This window comes from Oncorhynchus mykiss, chromosome 25 (genome assembly GCF_057628025.1).
Source record: "Oncorhynchus mykiss isolate SJ-2025 chromosome 25, ASM5762802v1, whole genome shotgun sequence".
NCBI classification, from domain to species: domain Eukaryota; kingdom Metazoa; phylum Chordata; class Actinopteri; order Salmoniformes; family Salmonidae; genus Oncorhynchus; species Oncorhynchus mykiss.
The window spans coordinates 50685788-50710313 of record NC_143046.1 but is presented as its reverse complement, the minus strand read 5'-3'; the positions used below and the strand labels follow the sequence as shown (position 1 = coordinate 50710313).

General features: G+C 41.3%; 1 protein-coding gene and 1 long non-coding RNA gene across 5 annotated transcripts; one reads left to right on the top strand and one right to left on the bottom strand.

Annotated features, from left to right (window-relative positions):
- Positions 1-4398: 4398 nt before the first annotated feature.
- Positions 4399-9156, bottom strand: LOC118944339 (uncharacterized). The gene is made up of 5 exons (XR_005039582.2): positions 8751-9156; positions 7849-8129; positions 7562-7753; positions 6837-7349; positions 4399-6729 (listed from the first exon to the last, which is right to left on the bottom strand). It is a non-coding gene; the product is annotated as an uncharacterized LOC118944339 (long non-coding RNA).
- Positions 9077-14250, top strand: LOC118944340 (uncharacterized). 4 transcript variants are annotated; one of them, XM_090220446.1, is made up of 8 exons: positions 9321-9663; positions 9916-9984; positions 10091-10400; positions 10556-10632; positions 10887-11014; positions 11285-11454; positions 12223-12335; positions 12634-14250. In XM_090220446.1, the coding sequence occupies exons 5-7, from the start codon at positions 10901-10903 to the stop codon at positions 12242-12244; spliced, it is 306 nt and encodes a 101-aa protein (XP_090076572.1). In that variant the 5' UTR covers positions 9321-9663; positions 9916-9984; positions 10091-10400; positions 10556-10632; positions 10887-10900; the 3' UTR covers positions 12245-12335; positions 12634-14250. The 4 variants fall into 4 exon arrangements, with proteins under 4 accessions (XP_090076571.1, XP_090076572.1, XP_090076573.1 ...); XM_090220445.1 differs by having other exon boundaries at positions 9077-10400; XM_090220447.1 differs by lacking the exons at positions 9321-9663; positions 9916-9984; positions 10091-10400 and adding an exon at positions 10410-10477.
- Positions 14251-24526: the final 10276 nt, after the last annotated feature.

Below are 24526 nucleotides of genomic sequence, written 5' to 3'. Positions count from 1 at the left end.
ACAATCCACCTGTGTGTAATCAAGTCTCCGTATAAATGCACCTGCACTGTGATAGTCTCAGAGGTCCGTTAAAAGCGCAGAGAGCATCATGAAGAACAAGGAACACACCAGGCAGGTCCGAGATACTGTTGTGAAGAAGTTTAAAGCCGGATTTGGATACAAAAAGATTTCCCAAGCTTTAAACATCCCAAGGAGCACTGTGCAAGCGCTAATATTGAAATGGAAGGAGTATCAGACCACTGCAAATCTACCAAGACCTGGCCGTCCCTCTAAACTTTCAGCTCATACAAGGAGAAGACTGATCAGAGATGCAGCCAAGAGGCCCATGATCACTCTGGATGAACTGCAGAGATCTACAGCTGAGGTGGGAGACTCTGTCCATAGGACAACAATCAGTCGTATATTGCACAAATCTGGAAGTTATGGAAGAGTGGCAAGAAGAAAGCCATTTCTTAAAGATATCCATAAAAAGTGTCGTTTAAAGTTTGCCACACGCCACCTGGGAGACACACCAAACATGTGGAAGAAGGTGCTCTGGTCAGATGAAACCAAAATGGAACTTTTTGGCAACAATGCAAAACGTTATGTTTGGCGTAAAAGCAACACAGCTCATCACCCTGAACACACCATCCAAACTGTCAAACATGGTGGTGGCAGCATCATGGTTTGGGCCTGCTTTTCTTCAGCAGGGACAGGGAAGATGGTTAAAATTGATGGGAAGATGGATGGAGCCAAATACAGGACCATTCAGGAAGAACCTGATGGAGTCTGCAAAAGACCTGAGACTGGGACGGAGATTTGTCTTCCAACAAGACAATGATCCAAAACATAAAGCAAAATCTACAATGGAATGGTTCAAAAATAAACATATCCAGGTGTTAGAATGGCCAAGTCAAAGTCCAGACCTGAATCCAATCGAGAATCTGTGGAAAGAACTGAAAACTGCTGTTCACAAATGCTCTCCATCCAACCTCACTGAGCTCGAGCTGTTTTGCAAGGAGGAATGGGAAAAAAATTCAGCCTCTCGATGTGCAAAACTGATAGAGACATACCCCAAGCGACTTACAGCTGTAATCGCAGCAAAAGGTGGCGCTACAAAGTATTAACTTAAGGGGGCTGAATAATTTTGCACGCCAAATTTTTCAGTTTTTAATTTGTTAAAAAAGTTTGAAATATCCAATAAATGTCATTCCACTTCATGATTGTGTCCCACTTGTTGTTGATTCTTCACAAAAAAATACAGTTTTATATCTTTATGTTTGAAGCCTGAAATGTGGCAAAAGGTCGCAAAGTTCAAGGGGGCCGAACACTTTCGCAAGGCACCGTATATATATATATATATATACACATACATACAGTGGGGCAAAAAAGTATTTAGTCAGCCACCAATTGTGCAAGTTCTCCCACTTAAAAAGATGAGAGAGGCCTGTAATTTTCATCATAGGTACACTTCAACTATGACAGACAAAATTAGATTTTTTTTCTCCAGAAAATCACATTGTAGGATTTTTAATGAATTTTTTTTGCAAATTATGGTGGAAAATAAGTATTTGGTCAATAACAAAAGTTTCTCAATACGTTGTTATATACCCTTTGTTGGCAATGACAGAGGTCAAACGTTTTCTGTAAGTCTTCACAAGGTTTTCACACACTGTTGCTGGTATTTTGGCCCATTCCTCCATGCAGATCTCCTCTAGAGCAGTGGGAGAACTTGCACAATTGGTGGCTGACTAAATACTTTTTTGCCACACTGTATATATGGGAAGCAAGCAAATGCCTTTCACTGAGCTGTGTAAAGACAGACTGACAGGGAAGAGACAATTAATTGTAATGTATCTTCATGTTCTTTTGCTGTTGTTTGCAGCAACTACGGGGTTGGGGAAACACGTGTGGACCTGAATTGTGATAATTGCAGTGGCCAGAACAAGTTTGTGCTCTGGTATTGTGCCTGGCGGACCATGCACAAGCTCCACCTCAGTCTGGACATTCACTGCCTGATCACAGGCCACACCAAGTTTGCCCCCGACTGGTACTTCGGGCCACATCGAGCAGCGCTTCAGAAAGACCAGAGTGAACACTTTGTCTGAGATTGCTAGTGTTGTGAAGGACAGCACTGTGACAGGGGTCAACATCCCACAGCTTGCCTGGAGGATGGTACGGTGCTGGTGGAAAGCTATGGCTGGCAACAACACCTGACTCTGCTGCCACAGTTCAAGCAGTACCAGCAATTAAGGTGAATATAATTTCCATTGCATTGTGTGAGGTCATTCTTCTTATCTAAACTTGGGAGGTGAATTGATGTTATGCAAGGTTGTAATGTGTTTTTAAATGGTTTTTGTTATTTCCTGTTTTACAGCTTCGATGCTTTGGAGTCTGGTGTTGTTATCGCGAAGGAGCGTTTGGACTCAGTCGGGACCAGGTTTCAGCTGCTGCACTACGCTGACGTCCTTCCATCCATAGATGGTATGCCTGTACAAGCACCACCTGGACTGGACACAGATAGACAATGTATTTTTCTGAGAAGATCAGTGAGTTTTGCAATGAAGAGGCCATGGACATCACATGCCCTGCACCAAAGTCAAGGGCAAGACAGAAACATGCTCTCGGAATATAGATTATCTTGTTCATGCGTGGTTGATATTGTTATTGTGCATGCTGTATATTACGTTTTTCTTTCTCTACTGGCATTGACAATTGTTCTTTTTTTATATTAACACTATCTATTTTTGATATTGCTACTATGTCATCTAATATTTATAAAATATTTTTATCTGGACACTTTGTTTACCTGAAATGTTTCCTTTTGTAGGCTACTACTTTTACCACTTTCCACTACTTACTGTTTAGCACATGACCTCACATGTGAATCATTAAATAGATGGATGGGGCTGGCTTAAGAGGGCGTGAACAATGCTGAATGGTATGCAATTGTGGCTGTTTCAACTTGTCAATTTCAAATGATTTTCTAACAACAGTTTGAATTGAGGTGTGTTCCGCCTTATTTATTCACATAAAAGTAGGCCATTTCACTTTTGCGGACAATTTAGTTTTTAGGCATTACTGTGCCGGACAAACTTCCCCAAGCACTTCCCCATTATTTCTGCATCTCCAGTCAGAACAGGGCCTGCACAAAGTTTTTCATTTTCCGGCTAGTGCCCGCTTCGCCTTAATTGTTGTTTTTTATTACTACATGATAATAACTTTGGACATGTGGGCATTTCTATCAAAGTAAGTGCCTTATTACGTTATAATAGTTTCTGTATGTCATTTCGACTGTAGGTCACTGTATGTATGGAGCATAATACATTTTTGTGTATTCCTTATAACCAGGGAAACGCAGGGTACCGTTATTAATTTCATAACCTTTATGGTGTTGAACTCAATCGTGCTTATGTAGCTAGCTACATTATTCTATTAGCTCTGTAAAACAATGCTAATTGCGTCAGAGAAGTATTAGCTTTAGTCTTTTGAATTTACCCTGGCCTTATGACCATGGTTTATTTTAATTTGGCCGGTTTAGCACAGCTCTGTTCTGCCCTGCCCCCTTGTGGAGTTCAACAGTTCAACTAGTAGTTTCTTACCATTATAACTCATATTCGTGATTTTGTCAATGCAATGTATTATTTTTTTAGCAGTGTTATTACGTTTCTTTGTCAAATTATTTTATTGCTATATCCTGATATTGTATTCTAATTACTAATGATTCTTCTTTATTCTGTACTTTGAGAAATCACACACACACAAACAGTACTGAACATTATCTGCCAATATGTGACTCACCACCTTGATTCGGTATTATGTAGCAAAATTTGAAATTGGGTTTTTTACATTGGATAAAAGTAGAGACTGAGAGCTACACAATGGTATATCATACACTGCATTTTTGAGGAACAATGGGAAAGTAATTATGCTTTGAATGTTGAGAAACTTACTTTTGAGAAAAGGGCCATTGAATGCTTTGGTACCTACTGGAGAGCTCTCCATTGTCTATACCCATTCAGCATTGTTCACACCCTCTTAAGCCAGCCCCACGTGCTAAACAGTGAGTAGTGTAGTAAAGGTTACGACTAAAAGTGGTAAAAGTAGGCCTACAACAAGGAAAAATACCAGGTAAACAGAAAGTGTCTAGATAAAAAATATTTTAGAAATATTAGATTACGCTTACCCAGACATGAGTCATGTGAAAAGAAATGCTATAACCCCCAGCCACATCCAGTGGTGGAAAAAGTACTGAATTGTCATACTTGAGTAGGAGTAAAGATATCTTATTAGAAAATGATAGAAGTAAAAGTCACCCAGTAAAATATTACTTGTGTAAAAATACTTAAGTACCAAAAGTAAATAGAATTGCTCAAATGACCTTTAGTATCAAAAGTATAACTAATTTCAAATTCCTTATTAAACCAGACGGCCCAATTGTATTTTTTATTAACGGAAAGCCAGGGGCACACTACAACACTCAGACAATTTACAAACAAATCATTTGTGTTTAGTGAGTCTGCCAGATCAAATGCAGCAGAGATGTTCTCTTCATAAGTGCTTGAATTAGACAATTTTCCCATCATAATGTAACAAGTACTGTTGGGTGTCAGGGAAAATGTATGGAGTAAAAAGTTAATTTACTTTTGGAATGTAGTGAAGTAAAAGTTGGCAAAAATATAAATAGTAAAGTAATGTACAGATACCCCCCAAAAATGATGAAGTAGTACTTTAAAATACACTGCTCAAAAAAAATAAAGGGAATACTTAAACAACACAATGTAACTCCAAGTGAATCACACTTCTGTGAAATCAAACTGTCCACTTAGGAAGCAACACTGATTGACAATACATTTCACATGCTGTTGTGCAAATGGCATAGACAACAGGTGTAAATTACAGGCAATTAGCAAGACACCCCCAATAAAGGAGTGGTTCTGCAGGTGGTGACCAGACCACTTCTAAGTTCCTATGCTTCCTGGCTGATGTTTTGATCACTTTTGAATCCTGGCGGTGCTTTCACTCTAGTGGTAGCATGAGACGGAGTCTACAACCCACACAAGAGGCTCAGGTGGTGCAGCTCATCCAGGATGGCACATCAATGCGAGCTGTGGCAAGAAGGTTTGCTGTGTCTGTCAGCGTAGTGTCCAGAGCATGGAGGCGCAACCAGGAGACAGGCCAGTACATCAGGAGACGTGGAGGAGGCCGTAGGAGGGCAACAACCCAGCAGCAGGACCGCTACCTCCGCCTTTGTGCAAGGAGGAGCAGGTGGAGCACTGCCAGAGCCCTGCAAAATGACCTCCAGCAGGCCACAAATGTGCATGTGTCTGCTCAAACGGATGGAGAAACAGACTCCATGAGGGTGGTATGAGGGTCCGACATCCACAGGTGGGGGTTGTGATTACAGCCCAACACCGTGCAGGACGTTTGGCATTTGCCAGAGAACACCAAGATTGGCAAATTCGCCACTGGCGCCCTGTGCTCTTCACAGATGAAAGCAGGTTCACACTGAGCACATGTGACAGACGTGACAGTCTGGAGACGCCGTGGAGAACGTTCTGCTGCCTGCAACATCCTCCAGCATGACCGGTTTGGCGGTGGGTCAGTCATGGTGTGGGGTGGCATTTCTTTGGGGGGCCGCACAGCTCTCCATGTGCTCGCCAGAGGTAGCCTGACTGCCATTAGGTACCGAGATGAGATCATCAGACCCCTTGTGAGACCATATGCTGGTGCGGTTGGCCCTGGGTTCCTCCTAATGCAAGACAATACTAGAACTCATGTGGCTGGAGTGTGTCAGAAGTTCCTGCAAGAGGAAAGCATTGATGCTATGGACTGGCTCGCCCGTTCCCCAGACCTGAATCCAATTGAGCACATCTGGGACTTCATTTCTCGCTCCATCCACCAAGTACTTAATAAGAATATTTCATTCATTCAGATCTAGGATGTGTTATTTCAGTGTTCCCTTTATTTTTTTGAGCAGTGTATTTTTACACCAATGCCCAAATGCCTTCACATCCATTCATTAGCATACTTTATATACTGTTACACACACACTTATCACATAGTATTCCATACATAGGTTAAGGCCATGCAACCTGAGTGAGGTGCACATGTCCAGTACATATACAGATACATGCACCATATATTTATGTGGTGAACACTTGATACGGTCACATGATATTGTGGTATGTCACAAAATCATGTTACGACCACACGTCAAAATTAATTTTATATATCAATATTTTGCTAAGTCTTGCTAAGTGGATGGGTCTCTACAGAAGATGTAAACGATACAGTCAAATGGTTACTTGCATTTTCAGAAATAGATAGTGTCAATATCAATCAAATAATATACAGTATGCACAAGAGCAATATCAGTGATAGATGAGTAGTTATATGCATACAATCAGGGGTAAAGTGGAAGCAGAATAAAATAAAACAGTAGCAGCAACATGGCGTGCGTGTTAGGAGAGAGTCGTGAATAGAGGCACTGCAGATAGTGCTGATGACTGGTCCGTCCAAACCACGCATGAACACGGGAATCTATATTCGGAGAGCCTGTTTGTCCTGCCTCCGACTACGGTGCAGGGCATATTGATGTCCATAGCCTTAGTCGCAAAACTCCCCAATCTTCTCAAAAAGATATGTTTGTCAGGTTGTGTCCAGTTTAGGTGGTGCATGTACAGGCAGGCCATCTATGGGAGGAAGGGTGTCAGCATTGCGACAACACCAGTCTCCAGAGCATCGAAGCTGGAAAACAGGGAACAACAAAATCTGAAGACATTACAACATCAATTCACCTCCCAAGTTTATATAAGAAGAATAACCTCATACAATGCAATGAAAATGATTTTCACCTGAAGTGCTGGTACTGCTTGATCTGTGGTACAGAGTCAGGTGTTGTTGCCAGCCGTAGCTTTCCACCAGCAGCGTACCATCCTCCAGTCCAACCAGAGGTGGGATGTTGACCCCTGTCACAGTGCTGTCCTTCACAACACCATCAATCTCAGACAAAGTGTTCACTCTGGTCTTGAGGAGGTCCAAGCACCAGTCAGGGCAAACATGGTGTGGCCTGTGATCAGGCAGTGAAGGTCCAAACTGTGGTGGAGCTTGTGCATGGTTCGCCAGGCACAATACCAGAGCACAAACATGTTCTTGTTTTGTCCACTGCAGTTATCACAATTCAGGTCCAGACTTGTTTCCCCAACTCCGTAGTTGGTGAAGAAATGGTGCATGTAGTTGATAACTGCGCTGCTGCCTTTGCTGGATGACGTGCCTTCCTCAATCAAGTAGTTGACTTGTGGTATTCCTTCACAGCAGACACCAAACAAGACACACTTGCGAGGAGTTAATAAGTAGATGGGACCTGGCTGCATAGGGTCAGAAGGAAAGTGCACATGCAAACAACAAAAGACCAGTAAGATAAATTACAATTCATTGTCTCACTCCTGTCAGTCTGTATTTACACAGCTAAGTGAAATGTATTTGCCTGCCTCCCACATACATACATGTTTTTTGTTTTGTTTTTATGAGTGCATATCTATGTCCTTAATCAGTATATAAAATAGGAAATGTTGCTTACTTGTTGAGCAAAATAAAAGCTGTAATGCATCATGATGTCTTTGCTTGCTGGTTCAGTAGGGGCCCCCAGAGACAACTGCAGGTCTTGACAGGTGGTCTTGCAGTCAGCAGCCATCTTCTGGTAGACAGACTGCTCACTGAACAAGCTGGAGATCCTTCTCTTGCTTCTTCAGCTTGGCTGACTTAACAGCTTCTGGAAAATACATAAATAAAGTGAGATCAATAAAAGTAGTGCCAATCATGTTGGAGGTAAATTAAATAATCAAAACATGTTTATGCTTTACATACCAAGTGTTGTCATCGAATCCTTGTAGAGACGCCACACTGCTGCTTTTGTCATATGAGATGGCAGCAGCTTTCCACCAAAGTGTTTGTGTCCTGAGTGGCGTCCAGGTAATACTATTGCATTATCCTCTGCGTAGTTGTTGATGAAGTTCACCACTAGCTGCAAGTCCTCATGCTTCAGGTGTAACCTGTGCTTGGTTGGCCCAGCTCTCTTTTTGATGGGAGGCATTAGACCATTCTCTTTGTATGACTGGTGGAGGATTGTCAGGTGTGTCCTATTGATGCTGAAAGACAAATTCCATGTACAAATATTTTAGCATTACTATACAATAGATGCGAAATGGCATTCTGAGATATCACTACACATAATTCATCTAACGTCAGCTAGCTAGCTAACAGCAAGCTTTGATTTGGGGTGTTTTGTTTAGACATGTAGCTAGCTAGCCAGCTAAACAATTAACCATTGAGTACTAGGCTAGCAATGCAAACCGACTGTCATAGAGAGCTAAAGTTAACAAAATAGGTTCTATGTTATCTAGCTAACATTAGGCTATAACTAGCCATGCGAAATGGCATTCTGAGAACATCATTAACGTTACACACAGTTCATACACGTAAATTAATGTTAGTTAGCAAGCCAGCCATCTAACAGCAAGCTTTAATTTGGGGTATTTTGTTTAGAAATGTAACGTTAGCTAGCTAAATAATTAACTATAATCCCAAACCATAAGAGTACTGACAATTGAAACCGATTGTCATAGCTAGCTAAAGTTAACCAAACATAGTAGGTTCAATGTTAGCTAGCTGAGGTTCGATGGGTGGCTTGCTAGCTAACTAACAGCAAGCTTTAACTTCCAATGAAAACAACTGACTAAATTAGAAACGTACAGTAACTAGACTCTTACCCGTACACGTTAATGTTACATGGATTAAAGCTTCACGGCAGGCTGCAACCCATTTAATTAAATAAGAAGTCCTGTGTTGTTTCCGTTTTGTATTTACAGCTTGCTTGTCCCGTTGTTGTGTCAAGTCACTCTGGTTCACACTGACCGAGTGCAATATCATAAGAAACATCCACACCTTTAGCCCCCACCCAAATTCTGACCATTTTACTCGCCCTAGCAGAGTTGGTTAGGCTGTTTTCATGTTATCCAGAGTGTTGGTGACTGTAACTGTGCTCCTGACAACAATTTACTGTAATGAGCTTTTTTGACGACGTTTATTGACACCTGCCATATTCAACCGGTGTTGAAACTCATCTCTCGGGAATGTCCAGCCCATTCATTCTCTCAGTAAATCATGGCTAGACGGAAAGGATGCCGGATTTTTCTGTGGCTTAACCAACTAGGCTCCTAATTTAACAAATGCATTGGTATTTACAGATGCCATAAAAGTTAGTTATTAAAGCACATGAAAGTGCACATGTTCAAGAAAACATTTCTGACAAAAAAAACGAATTTAGATTTTTTTTAAAGGTCCTTGATAAAAACCTGCTCCAGAGCACTCAGGACCTCAGACTGGGACGAAGGTTCACCTTCAAACAGGACAATGACCTTAAGCACACAGCCAAGACAACGCAGGAGTGGCTTCGGGACAAGTCTCCGAAGGTCCTTGAGTGGCCCAGCCAGAGACCAAACATGAACCCGATCGAACATCTCTGGAGAGACCTGAAAATAGTTGTGCAGCAGCTCTCCCCATCCAACCTGACAGAGCTTGAGAGGATCTGCAGAGAAGAATGGGAGAAGAGCCCCAAATACAAGTGTGCCAAGCTTGTAGCGTAATACCCAAGAACACTCAAGGCTGTAATTGCTGCCAAAGGTGCGTCAACATAGTACTGAGTAAAGGGTCTGAATGCTTATGTAAATATAATATTTCAGTTTTTGCTGTTAGAAACCCGTTTTTGCTTTGTCATTATGCGTTATTATGTGTAGATTGATGAGGGGGTAAACGATTTAAGCCATTTTTTATTAAGGCTGTAATGTAACAAAATGTGGAAAAAGTGAAAGGGTCTGAATACTTTCCAAATAAACTGTATGTTATTGTGTTCTGTTAATACATTGTTGTTACCAGATGGAAAAGACTGCTCGCTGACTTTTGTGGCACATGGACTGAGGAAGGCTTGTGTTCAGGGACACAGTGGTAATCAAGGCTGCATCAAACGTGTTCCTCCTGCATTGATGATTGTGAACTGCAACACTTTTCCATTCATCAGAAGAGTTACATAATCGTGTGTCTCTTTCTGCAGGGTTAGTGTTTGATGTACTGGCCCCTTGCCTTTCCTCCTGCAAGAGGTGTGGCAGAGAGGGTGTGCTGGAAGCTGCTGGAGAGCGTATTCACTGGGCTGGTGCAGGCTGTCAAAAGGGAAGGGAAGGGGAGATAGCTAGAGGTTATAAAAAGGTGTCAAACTGTCTGCATCTCTTTCTCTCGTAATGTAAGTGTTATTTTTCCTCTAGGCCTGAAAGAGGACCAGGATCATGGGGAACCTGGTGTTAAAGAACAAAAAGCCTGTGTTTGTCATCACCCATAAACTACTGCTGCTCCAATACAAGTATGAGGTGAGACGTTGAACTGGGCAGTCAGTCATTCATTCAACTTCATTCCCAGAATTGTGTTTGGGAATGAACTTGTACAGGTGAGTGTACACCGAAGTCTTTAGTGTTGTGATGATATGTGTATTTATGACAATGTTGTTGATTGTGTGTATGTCCAGGTGCTGCGGTCACTGTGCCAGGCCTGAGGCAGACCCCTTCGGGAGCAGCAGCTCTATGTGAGCTGGGGTCTGCTGCTGTATGTGGAACTACAGAGTGATGCAGAGCTCAATTACACCCCCAACACTACGGCATAGTATTGTCACATGATCAGAGCTGTTCACACTACTTTTTGACCTCTCCGCCTCCGGGTTGTATTGAAAAATGTTTTTCAGAGGAAAACGACTGTGTGTTTTGTTATGGAAAGTATCCATGTAGTCCTGCCTTGTTGAAGTCTGTTTTCTTCTGTTTGGTGCCTAATAATGATGACCCTCATGTCTTTTCCCCTGTCAGAGCTGCTGCAGTTCATGCTGGAAGAGATTCAGAGCCACATGGACAGCAGCGTAGTGTGTGTGAGGGGCATGGTGGTGGGGAAGTGTCTCTGCTCCTGCATGGACATCAGAGCCAAGCTCAAATTGGAGGTACAGTACAGTTTGGCACCTTACCCAAGGTTTTGGGTGCATCACAATAGTCTGAAGTGGCTCACTGTCAATATATTCTGTTCTCTGCTCATACTGATCTGAATGAACTGGACGTGTGAAAACAAATACCATAATACACCTATCTCCATATCAGATCAGTGCAAGAAAGAAAGAAAGGAGATAGAGGAAGCCACTGTAGACTATTGAGGGGCACCCCTACAGTAGGCTATGACTTCCTTCTCATGTGTGTTCAGTCTTTCTTTCCCTCAGGAGGAGGAGATCAAGGAGCTGCTCTCACTGATTGACATAGAAACGGAGCCACATGATGACAGATTGTATCTTCCTCGAGAGGTCAAAGGGCAGACTGTACCCTCTCAGGCAGTATTATGTAAGGGTGATTCAGTTGCCCAGAAATCAGGAGATGACTCAGAGCTGGATAGGTAAGAGATAGCATAATCAAAACCCCTAACACTCTGTAATACATTTTGTTATACACTACATTTATTAATATAATGTTGTCTGTGAGACAGAAGTTTTATATTGAATTAAAATCATTACAACTTAATTAATCTTCCCACGGGCAGTTAAGAAGGCATGATATAGAGCTCGGCAGCTTTTAGTCCTTAAAAAAACGGACATGAGTTACGTCTGGTTAGTTCAGCCATTCCTATGGGGATAAATGCCGAAAACAAGGTCTGAGGTTAACACAGGCTTAGGAAATCTTATACTTAACCTTTATGAATTATGAAGCCTTTATTTTTTTGTACCATTATTTAACTAGGCAAGTCAGTTAAGAACAAATTCTTAATTTCAATGACGGCCTAGGAACAGTGGGTTAACGAGAGATTTGTACCTTGTCAGCTCGGGGATTTGAACTTGCAACCTTTCGGTTACTAGCCCAACACTCTAACCACTAGGCTACCCTGCCACCCCTTTATGTGCTTTTTATGATTATATAATAAAGATTATCTCATAGAACAAAACATGGTTTAGATCGTCAATATTTGTCACCATAGCGGGTTCATCTCGTAAGCAAAAGGGAATATGTTCTATCATCTACATTAGTGCAAATTGTTCATCTACATTCATGTATTTCTCACCCCTTTTGGCTTTATGAAAAATATTGACATGCGCTGTCAACTGTGGGACCTTGTATAGACAGGTGTGTGCCTTTCCAAATCATGTCCAATCAATTGAATTTACCACAGGTGGACTCCAATCAAGTCGTAGAAACATCTCAAAGATGCTCAATGGAAACAGGATGCACCTGAGCTCAATTTCAAGTCTCATAGAAAAGGGTCTGAATACATATGTAAATAAGGTATAGTTTTTAATTTTTTTTCTATACATTTGCAAACAATTTTAAACCTGTTTTTGCTTTGTAATTATGGGGTATTGTGGGTAGATTGATGAGGGAAAAAATAATTTAATAAGGTTGTAACGTAACAAAATGTGGAAAAAGTCAAGGGGTCTGAATAATTTCCGAATGTACTGTATAGGTCTCTCCATGTACTGTATGGGTCGGAGATGTACATTTACACTTATCAATGCTCTCTGTATTTGACTGACATGTTGAATGATTGATCCAATCATGCTTCCGTCCCTTCATCTCTACCCAGCCATCCTATCCTCTGAGGACCCAGTGAGGATGGAGCTCTGTCAGAGAGCTGTTGAGAGACTGGTTAGGGAGAACACTTCTACAGCCAGTGAGGTCACATGGTTTAGATGGTCAATATTTGTCACCATAGCGGTTCATCTTATAAGCAAAAGGGAATATGTTTCATCATCTACAGTATGTTAATTTACACATTAGTGCAAATTGTTCACCTATATTCATGTGTTTCTCGCCCCTTTTGGCTTTATGAAAAATATTGTCCCCTCAGGCACACACATTTGTTCTTTGTTATTATGAAAGTAATTTGTGTGAATGTAATTTGTGTGAATGTACAACGCTAGGCCAATTGTGCATCCCTCCACGGACCTCCCAGTCACGGCCAGCTGCGACAGAGAGCGAACCCAGAGTCTCTGGTGTCACAGCTAGCGCTGCAGTGCCCTAGACCACTGCAACACCTGGGAGGCAAGATACCTTTTAATAGAAAATGACAAGTAAAAGTGAGTCACCCAGTAAAATACTAATTGAGTGAAAAAATCTAAAAGTATTTGGTTTTAAATATACTTAAGTATTAAAAGTAAAATGCATTTTCTAAAATATGCTTAAGTATATACTATATACTCAAAAGTAAAAATCATTTCAAATTCCTTATATTAAGCAAACCAGACGGCACCATTTTCTTGTTTTTTAATTTATGCATAGCCAGGGACATACTCCAACACTCAGACATAATTTACAAACTAAGCATGTGTGTTTAGTGAGTCCCCCAGATCAGAGGCAGTAGAGATGATGGGGGATGTTCTCTTGATAAGTGCATGAATTTGACTATTTTCTTGTCCTAATAAGCATTCAAATGTAACTACTACTTTTCGGTCTTAGAAAAAATGTATGGAGTAAAAATAACATTTTCTTCAGGAATGTAGTGAAGTAAAAGTTGTCAAAAATATAAATAGTAAATAGTACAGATACAGGTACAGATACCCCAAAAAACGACTTAAGTAGTACTTTAAAGTAGTTTTACTTAAGTACTTTACACCACTGATTTTAACTGAAAAGTGATACTGAACTTACACAGAGTGTACTAAACATTAAGAATATCTTCCAAATATTGGGTTGCACCCCCCCCCCCCCCCCAATTCACCCTCTAAATGGCCCACATACACAATCGTCTCAAGGCTTAAAAATCCTTTTAACCTTTCTCCTCCCTTTATCTACAATGATTGAAGTAGATTTAACAAGTGACATCAATAAGGAATCATAGCTTTCACCTGGTCAGTCTGTCACGGAAAGAGCAGGTGTCCATAACATTTTATACACTGTGTACATACCATGCACAATTTTGATAGGTGGAAGAAACATACTGAATGTATACTGTTTTTCATACTAAGATGGACCAAGATATGTTGGTGTTTCACTTATTTGTTCATTGATTTTGCATGAGTTGGATGATTGGTTGGTGCATTGGTTTTCCACTATGTTGATGCCATTGACCAAAAGAGTAAGAATAGGATGCAATGTCCAACCCAAAATATAAGCTTGTTTTACTCCACTGTTTGTAAACAATATAATTGTACAAATACATTCTCAGTTGGTTGCATAAATAATGAAAATTACAACAAAAAAATTTTTTTGTTTTTGTGTGAATGCAACAGCTAAGTGGTCAAGCTGAGATTTATTGACCAATTCTGAAACATGTACCTGTTTTTTTTTCTCAAAATACACAAAATCCCCTGTACACACACACATACACACACACACACAGCCCCAGTCAAAAGCTTGGACACACCCACTCATTTTCGACATTGTAGAACACCAAAACAACACACATGGAACCATGCAGCAACCAAAAAACTACCAAACCAATCAAAATAGACTCTACATTTGAGACTCCTCAAAGTAGCCCCCAAAAGCTTCTTATATGAATCCTCTTTATTAGCCTACACTATGCCAGTTTATACCTAAGCTATTTTTGACGGAGCGTCAGGTCAAGGTTCTTGTGTTGAACTAACATGCATAAGAAAGTGTTAACAATCTCAGTAAATTGGATCGCGGACAGACATTTTTGATAATTATATTTACCTTACTCCAAGTGCCGCAGAGCTTCTTAAAACTACTCCTATACCCCGATTTTTCGAACCCTTGCACGGCTCAGAGTCGATAGATAGCCCAATTCCGTTATAAGACCGCTTAAAAATGTCTCACCATAAATGCGTTGTAAATTTAAGTATACCCACTTAGGTATTCCAGTTTCGTAGCCTTCTTAGTTCAAATATCGAATTGACCAGTTCTCAAAAGAAAGTAGAACTGTGATCAAAATCCACCGGGTAACTTTTAACGCATTGGAACATTTGTTGGGGATTCTTCAGGGCACAAAGCAGTCCTCATAAGCACATGCAGTCCAAAATCACTCCGCTTCTCAACCGTCGGCGTTGAATCTGTGCCTTTTCTGTTACGCCTCTTATTGCTTTACACGGTTCTCAGTCCCACGTAGGTTGTTGGAATCTTCGAACATGTGAAACTGTATAAGGTGTCAAAATAAGTCCCCGCTCTCCATATACACTACACCGCTCCTCCTCTCGCGTCTCTAAGTATCCTACTGTTTTCCAGTAGAAATATGTGCACAAACGGAGAACGATGTGACGGACACCGTGGCCAAAAAACGCACGGCTTAGATGCGCTCGTCTCACTGAACAGGTTGTCAATGAAAGGCTCATGTAGCTCCTGCTTCTCTCTCTGTCGGACATCAGTTCAACTCCAAGTTCGCGTCTCCTGCTCCATATAACATGATGGGGTTTGATTTGAGCTCTGAGGGGTTTGATTTGTTTTGGGGTGGTTTTGGTCGAATTTCGTGACTGTGGTTTCACTCGTGGAGGATTGCCAATTATAGACAGTGCAGCTGCAAACGGGTCCTGCCTACTGAACACTTGCCCCTGCTCCCGATGGGCCAATTAGATCAGAAAGAGATAGGGAAAAGAAAAATATCTCTCTTTTCGATCCCTCTATCTCAAGCTCTCCCTCCCTCTCCCTTTCATTTCTGCCTCTGTCAGTTTCTCTCAGCCAGCGTGCTATCGACTTTTTTAGAGTCCTACTCAAAGCTACCACAAGGCGACGTATTTTAGCTACTTTTATTTAAAGTGTGACCTCTCCCCCATTGATAGAGTTGGGGGTCACTTAGAAATGTCCTTGTTTTTGAAAAAAAAAAACATTTTTTGTCCATTAAAGTGACATCACATTGATCAGAAATACAGTGTAGACAATGTTAATGTTGCAAATGACTATTGTAGCTGGAAACGGCTGATTTTTAATGGAATATCTACAAAGGCGTACAGAGGCCCGTTATCAGCAACCATCATGATAGAGTTGGGGGTCACTTAGAAATGTCCTTGTTTTTGAAAAAAAAAACATTTTTTGTCCATTAAAGTGACATCACATTGATCAGAAATACAGTGTAGACAATGTTAATGTTGCAAATGACTATTGTAGCTGGAAACGGCTGATTTTTAATGGAATATCTACAAAGGCGTACAGAGGCCCGTTATCAGCAACCATCATGATAGAGTTGGGGGTCACTTAGAAATGTCCTTGTTTTTGAAAAAAAAAACATTTTTTGTCCATTAAAGTGACATCACATTGATCAGAAATACAGTGTAGACAATGTTAATGTTGCAAATGACTATTGTAGCTGGAAACGGCTGATTTTTAATGGAATATCTACAAAGGCGTACAGAGGCCCGTTATCAGCAACCATCACTCCTGTGTTCCAATGGCACGTTGTGTTAGCTAATCAAAGTTGATCATTTGAAAAGGCTAATTGATCATTTGAAAACTCTTTTGCAATTATGTTAGCACAGCTAAAAACTGTTGTTCTGATTAAAGAAGCAATGAAACTGGCCTTCTTTAGACAAGTTGAGTATCTGGAGCAACCACATTTGTGGGTTCGATTACAGACTCAAAATGGCCAGAAACAAGTTTCTCCTGAAACTCATCAGTCTGTTCTTGTTCTGAGAAATCAAATGCTATTCCATGCGAGAAATTGCCAAGAAACTGAAGATCTCGTACAACACTGTGTACTATTCCCTTCACAGAACAGTGCAAACTGTCTCTAACCAGAATAGAAAGAGGAGTGGGAGGCCTCAATGCACAACTCAGCAAGAGGACAAGTACATTAGAGTGTCTAGTTTTAGAAACAGATGCCTCACCAGTCCTCAACTGGCAACTGGCATTAACTTCTTTGGAATAGGGGGCAGCATTTTCACTTTTGGATGAATAGCATGCCCAGAGTAAACTGCCTCCTACTCAGTCCCAGATGCTAATATATGCATATTATTATTACTATTGGATAGAAGACACTCTGAAGTTTCTAAAACTGTTTGAATGATGTATGTGAGTATAACATAACTCATATGGCAGGCAAAACCCTGAGAAACCATCCAAACAGGAAGTGGGAAATCTGAGGTTTGTAGTTTTTGAACTCAGCCCCAATCGAATTCACAGTGGGATACGGGTTATTTTGCACTTCATAAGGCTTTCACTAGATGTCAACCGTCTTTAGAATGTTGTTTCAGGCTTCTCCTGTGAAGGGGGGCCGGATGAGAGCTGTTTGACTAAGGGGTCTGGGAGCAGCCTCGTTCTCAGTCACATGCATTTCACATGAGAGGTATCTCTCGTTCCATTGCTTTTCTACAAACAATGGAATTCTCCGGTTGGAACATTATTGAACATTTATGATAAAAACATCCTAAAGATTGATTCTATCCTTAGTTTGACAAGTTTCTTCAACCTGTAATATAACTTTTTGAACTTTTCGTCCAACTGGACCTGAACGCGCTTTTGGATTTGTTTACCAAACGCTCTAACAAAAGAAGCTATTTGGACATGAATGGACATAAATTATGGACATTATCGAACAAAACATACATTTATTGTGGAACTGCGATTCCTGGGAGTGCATTCTGATGAAGATCAAAGGTAAGTGAATATTTATAATGCTATTTATGACTACTGTTGACTGCGCAACATGGCGGATATTTATTTTGGCTGGTTTGGGCTCTGAGCGCCATACTCAGATTATGCTTTTTCCGTAAAGTTTTTTTTAAATCTAACACAGCGGTTGTTGTAAGGAGATGTGTATCTAAAGTTCCATGCATAACACTTGAATTTTCATCAACATTTATAATGAGTATTTCTGTGAATTCATGTGGCTCTGCAATATCACAGCATGTTTTTGAACTACTGAACATAACACACCAATGTAAAATGAGATTTTTGGATAGAAATATGCACTTTATCGAACAAAACATACATGTATTGTGTAACATGAAGTCCTATCAGTGTCATCTGATGAAGATCATCAAAGGTTAGTGATTCATTTATCTCTATTTGTGCTTTTTGTGACTCCTCTCTTTGGCTGGAAAAATGGCTGGGTTTTTCTGTGGCTTGGTGGTGACCTAACATAATCGTTTGTGGAGCTTTTGCTGTAAAGCATTTTTGAAATCAGACACTGTGGCTGGATTAACAATAATTTTATCTTCAAAATGGTGCCTAATACTTGTATGTTTTAGAAATTTGATTAATGAGATTTCTGTTGATTTGTATTTGGTGCCTTGCAATTTCATTAGCTGTTGGCAAGGTTTCGGCTAGCGGTACGGGGTTCCCCAGTCCTAGATAGGTTAAATAGTACCCGCAAAACACCAGTCTCAACGTCAACAGTGAAGAGTCAACTCCGGGATGCGGGCCTTCTAGGCAGAGTTGCAAAGAAAAAGCCATATCTCAGATTGGCCAATAAAAAAAAGTAAGATAGGCAAAAGAACACAGACACTGGGCAGAGGAACTCTGCCTAGAAGGCCAGCATCCCGGAGTCGCCTCTTCACTGTTGACATTGAGACTGGTGTTGTCTTTCTCTCTCTTTGAGCCTACTGACCATATTTTATCTACTGCAGTGCTAGCTAGCTGTAGCTTATGCTTTCAGTACTAGATTATTCTCTGATCCTTTGATTGGGTGGACAACATGTCAGTTCATGCTACAAGACCTCTGATAGGTAGGAAGACGTCCTCTGTAAGTTGTCATAATAACTGTGTAAATCTATGGAAGGGGGTGAGAACCATGAGCCTCCTAAGTTTTGAATTGAAGTCAATGTACCAAGAGGAGGACGAAAGCTAGCTGTCCTCAAGCTACACCATGGTGCTACCCTACAGAGTGCTGTTGAGGCTACTGTAGACCTTCTTTACAAAACAGTGTGTTTTAATCCATTATTTGGTGATATGTGAATACACTGCATTTTATATAGTTTTATCTAAAAATGAAAACTTTTGAAATGTTTCATGATTTTATTTTTTCGAATTTTACTGTGCATGTGCCGAACTCGCTCTCTCTCCCACCCACACACACGCACACACACCCCAGATACCAATTTCAAAAAGCCTTACTGTTAAATATCTCAAACGTTGACAAGGATTTGCATACACAGGTCCAGTGTCTGTGAAAGAATAGCCCACTACCACTCACGTCAGTAGCCATGAAGTGCTTTGAAGGCTGGTCATGGCTCACATCAACAGCATCCTCCCGGATACCCTAGACCCACTCCAATTCGCATACCGCCCCAAAAGATCCACAGATGACGCAATCTCAATCGCACTGCACACTGGCCTTTCCCACCTGGACAAAAGAAACACCTATGTGAGAATGCTATTCCCTGACGACAGCTCAGCGTTCAACACCATAGTGCCCACGAAGCTCATTACGAAGTTAAGGACCCTGGGATTAAACACCTCCCTCTGCAACTGGATCCTAGACTTCCTGACTGACCGCCCCAAGGTGGTAAGGATAGGCAACAACACGTCTGCCACGCTGATCCTCAAACCTTTTCAGGGAACCAATATACACAGGCAGTTAGGAAAGCAAAAGGCTAGCTTTTTCAAACATAAATTTGCATCCTGTAGCACGAACTCCAAAACGTTCTGGGACACTGTAAGGTCCATAGACAAAAAGAGCACCTCCTCTCAGCGGCCCACTACACTGAGGAAACAAATTTTTCTACGGCTGGCCATGCTTTCCACCTGGCTACCCCTACCCCGGTCAACAGCCCTGCACCCCCCACAGCAACTTGCCCAAGCCTCCCCATTTCTCCTTCAACCAAATCCAGATAGCTGAGGTTCTGAAAGCGCTGCAAAATCTGGACCCCTACAAATCAGTCGGGCTAGACAATCTGGACCCTCTCTTTCTAAAATTATCCGCTGAAATTGTTGCAACCCCTATTACTAGCCTGTAAGAAGCATTTCAAGGTCCTGGAGTGGCCTAGCCAGTCTCCAGATCTCAACCCCATAGAAAATCTTTGGAGGGAGTTGAAAGTCTGTGTTGCCCAGCAACAGCCCCAAAACATCACTGCTCTAGAGGAGATCTGCATGTAGGAATGGGCCAAAATACCAGCAACAGTGTGAAAACCTTGTGAAGACTTACAGAAAACATTTGACCTCGGTCATTGCCAACAAAGGGTATATAACAAAGTATTGATAAACTTTTGTTATTGACCAAATACTTATTTTCCACCATTATTTGCAAATAAATTCATTACAAATCCTACAATGTGATTTTCTGGATTTTTTTCTTCTCATTTTGTCTGTCATAGTTGAAGTGTACCTATGATGAAAATTACAGGCCTCTCTCATCTTTTTAAGTGGGGGAACTTGCACAATTGGTGGCTGACTAAATACTTTTTTGCCCCACTGTATATCTATCCTACCCTGCCTTTCTAAGGTCTTCGAAAGCCAAGTTAACAAACAGATAACCGACCATTTAAAATCCCACCAAACCTTCTCCGCTATGCAATCTGGTTTCCGAGCTGGTCATGGGTGCACCTCAGCCACGCTCAAGGTCCTAAATGATATCATAACCGCCATCGAAAAGAGACAATACTGTGCAGCTGCATTCATCGACCTGGCCATGGCCTTCGACTCTGTCAATCACCACATTCTTATTGGCAGACTCAACAGCCTTGGTTTCTCAAATGACTGCCACGCCTGGTTCACCAACTACTTCTCAGAAAGAGTTCAGTGTGTCAAATTGGAGGGTCTGTATTATTGACTGTATGTTTGTTTATTCCATGTGTAACTCTGTGTTGTTGTTGTGTCACACTGCTTTGCTTGATCTTGGCCAGGTTGCAGTTGTAAATGAGAACTTGTTCTCAACTAGCCTACCTGGTTAAAGGTGAAATAAAAAAATATATAAAAACTAAACATCACTGGGGCCCCTCAGGGGTGTGTACTTAGTCCCCTCCTGTACTCCCTGTTCATCCACGACTGCGTGGCCAAACACGACTCCAACACCATCATTAACTTTGCTGATGACACAGCAATGGTAGGCCTGATCACCGACAATGATGAGACAGCCTATAGGGAGCTGGCAGTGTGGTGCCAGGACAACAACCTCTCGCCCAGTGTGAGCAAGACAAAGGAGCTGATCGTGGACTACAGGAAAAGACGGGCCGAACAGCTCTCCATTAACATCGACAGGGCTGTAGTGGAGCAGGTCAAGAGTTTCAAGTTCCTTGGTGTCCACATCACCAATCATCTATCATGGTCCAAACACACCAGACAGTTGTGAAGAGGGCACAACAAAACCTTTTTTCCCCTCAGGAGACTGAAAAGATTTGGCATGGGTCCCCAGATCCTCCAAAAGTTCTACAGCTGCACCATCGAGAGCATCCTGACCGGTTGCATCACTGCCTGGTATGGCAAATGCTCGGCATCTGACCGTAAGGTGCTACAGAGGGTAGTGCGTACGGCCCAGTACATCACTGGGGCCAAGCCAAATTGTTAGAGACTCCAGTCACCTAAGTCATAGACTTTTCTCTGCTACCGCACAGCAAGTGGTACCGGAGCACCAAGTCTAGGACCAAATGGCTCCTTAACAGCTTCTACCCCAAGCCATAAGACTGCTGAACAATTAATCAAATGACCACCGGTCTATTTACATTGACACCCCCCCCCATTTGTTTTGTACACTACTGCTACTCGCTGTTTATTATCTATGCAAAGTCACTTCACTTTGTACAAATTACCTCAACTAACCTGTACTCCCACACACTGACTTGGTACCGGTACCCCATGTATATAGCCTCGTTATTGTTATTTTATTGTGTTACTTTAGTTTATTTGGTAAATATTTTCTTAACTCTTCTTGAACGGCACTGTTGGTTAAGGGCTTGTAAGTAAGCATTTCACTGTAAGGTCTAGATTTGATGTATTTGGCGCATGTGACAAATAAAGTTTGATTTTATATTGTTCTGTTAGTTTTGTCAGTAGGCTAGGTATTTATCTTTGATCATCTCTGAAAAGTATAACGTAATAATTACAGGTGCCCTGAGGCAAATACTTTGATCCTGTCCTCAAGGAATGTCCTTCCTTTGAAAAACACCTTTGATATTTATAAGTGTGTGGACTCAAGTACCTAGCTCTCACACACATAATAAGGAAACACTCATGCTGCTACAGGTGGCTCCTTTTATAGTGAAACGACACCGCTGTTAACAATTAAACCTAATTAAGTAGAGATTGTGTTGGCATAGAGCCTGAAAATTGAGTAATACTTGATTACTGCAAATCTAGGGCAAATCTACTCGCCATATATCCAATACGTGATTTGTGGGATTTTATTGACATGCTACAACCGAGAGATGAGAGCAGAAAACAAAGCAGAAATTCCATGCCGCTAACAAGGAGAGTCCTCTAAAAGTTAACTAAACTTGAGGTAACACGTCCTATGAATACCCTCTTCATAATGCATTATAAACACAATATTATGAGTACTGAGCTTTGCATTATGCACTTTAATGCACAACATAAGTGCTAATAGCTAACCTTGTCTAATAGCAGTACATCAATGTTACTTAACATGTATAAATCTGTTAAAAATCTGTAAAAAATGTACAAAGTTGACCTCATTTGAATTAAAAAGACAACAGGATCCAAAGGTTAGAGCTGTGGCCCCACACTGTAAAGAGGTTTCTGTGAATTTGACAACAGTTTACAGGCAGCTCAGTGACAAGTAAAATTCTTTATTTCATATTACAGTACACCTACTGTAATATAAATATGGTATCAAAGCCAGTACTGTGTAATGACACACAGTACAATACCGTAAAATGGACTGTAATTATACTGTAAAAAAAAAAAAGTAACCGCTACTGTAATCGTTATGAATGGAGGAATACATTTAATTGAGGAAAGGGGTTTGTATCTCACAGTATTTTACTTTACAACCGATTGGTGCATGCAGGTTGGCTGCTAGGTAACACAGTTTACACACTCTTTACACATTACAGTACATTAATAATGAATATTTGGTGTTTTATATCACTTGCAGTTCTAGAGGTCTTCGCAAAGGCTTCCATACTGGCAGCAACTACAGGGCAAAACAGACCTAAAGGACATGGCAAAAGTCTCAACTATTTGAAGACTAAGACTGACTGCCTCTACAATCTGTCCCCTATACAGGTTGATGGGGCACTTTAATAACCACATAGGAGTTCAATTTGTATAGCTTTCTCACTCATAAGTACAACAAATATAGCTGCTTGCAAGGCATGCCTCAAAATATGTTCATGTGGCAGAAACAACAATAGCATGCACCCACTAGCGGTCAAATGTTTTTTGGCGATCAAAAGGTACTAGGAGGAGTATTTGCATACCTATAGGGCGCGTAGGGAGGTAGTAGTTCCGTTTTGTACCGTCAAAACTGTAATTACATGTAGAAGACAGGCAACATAGTTTAAATTTAGCCTTTAAAATCAATAGATCAATGTATCCCCAAGAGACCAGGAAATCGTGAGCAGTCAGTATTACGTTCCCCAGTTTCTGTGTTGAAGTTTGTGTATTTGAGTGTTTCAGGAGATGGCTTCCTGAAATCCCCCAGCAGCTGATTGGTCGACTCCACAATTAATTGGAGAGCTGACCCCGCCCCCTCATCAGGACACAGCTGTCTCCAATTTCCAATGCCTTCTGAAGCTATAAAAGCCAGTGTTCTGTTGTTCAGAGGAGAGACATTGATTGTGATATAGATCATTGCTGAGAGAGAGGAGGTTGATGGCTGAGGGGTATAGCGTGTTGGTCGTTGGTATGTACTATGTTAGTTGTTGTTGGTAGCGGCTTTGGTATGTTCTGTGTTTGTTGATTTGTCAGAGCTTCTTTAATGGCCTGATTTAGTTTTTTCTCAGTTTTGTGAAGTGGATTGTGTAATATTCTGTTTCATTTGTTCCCAGGGGGGAAGGGGAAGGCACCTAGGGAGTGCTTAGGCAAGAGGCCAGCAGGCATACATTTACCCATAGTATATTCACTGTCTAGGCACACTAGGTAAGACCTGGGCGGACCACCCCCTGTATTTTGGTTAGTGCACCAGGTGGTGCTAAATTAGGTAAGTAGTGGGTAGTAAGGTAGGAGAGGGGCTTTGAGATTTACTTTTGTTGCTTTGGTTCCGTCCAGACCCTTTTCCCCATATTACCGTGTGAAGGAATACATTCCTTGTAAATGGTAAATTCTCTGCCTTTTGTCATTCTTACTCACACCTACAGTCCATAACTCTTTCACTTCACGGAGAGTTGAGTTGTAGCAGGGTGTTGCGTTCCCTCTTCACAGAGTCGTCTGTAACATAATGCCTCAGCCATCAATGGGGAATGTAACAGTCAGTTACAAATGAGCAAACCAATCTGAGTAAAGCGACGCAGAGACTCGCCATGGCTTCCCTTAGAGAACTCTACAAAACTGTCAGTGTCCAACCTAGACATGTGATAACAATGCAACAAAGTAAATGTCATTCCTGTTCATCTGTTAACAGGTGGCCCAAAAAAATATTTATCATAGACTCCTCCAGGAAACCATTGCTACATAAATCCATTAAAGGTTCCTCC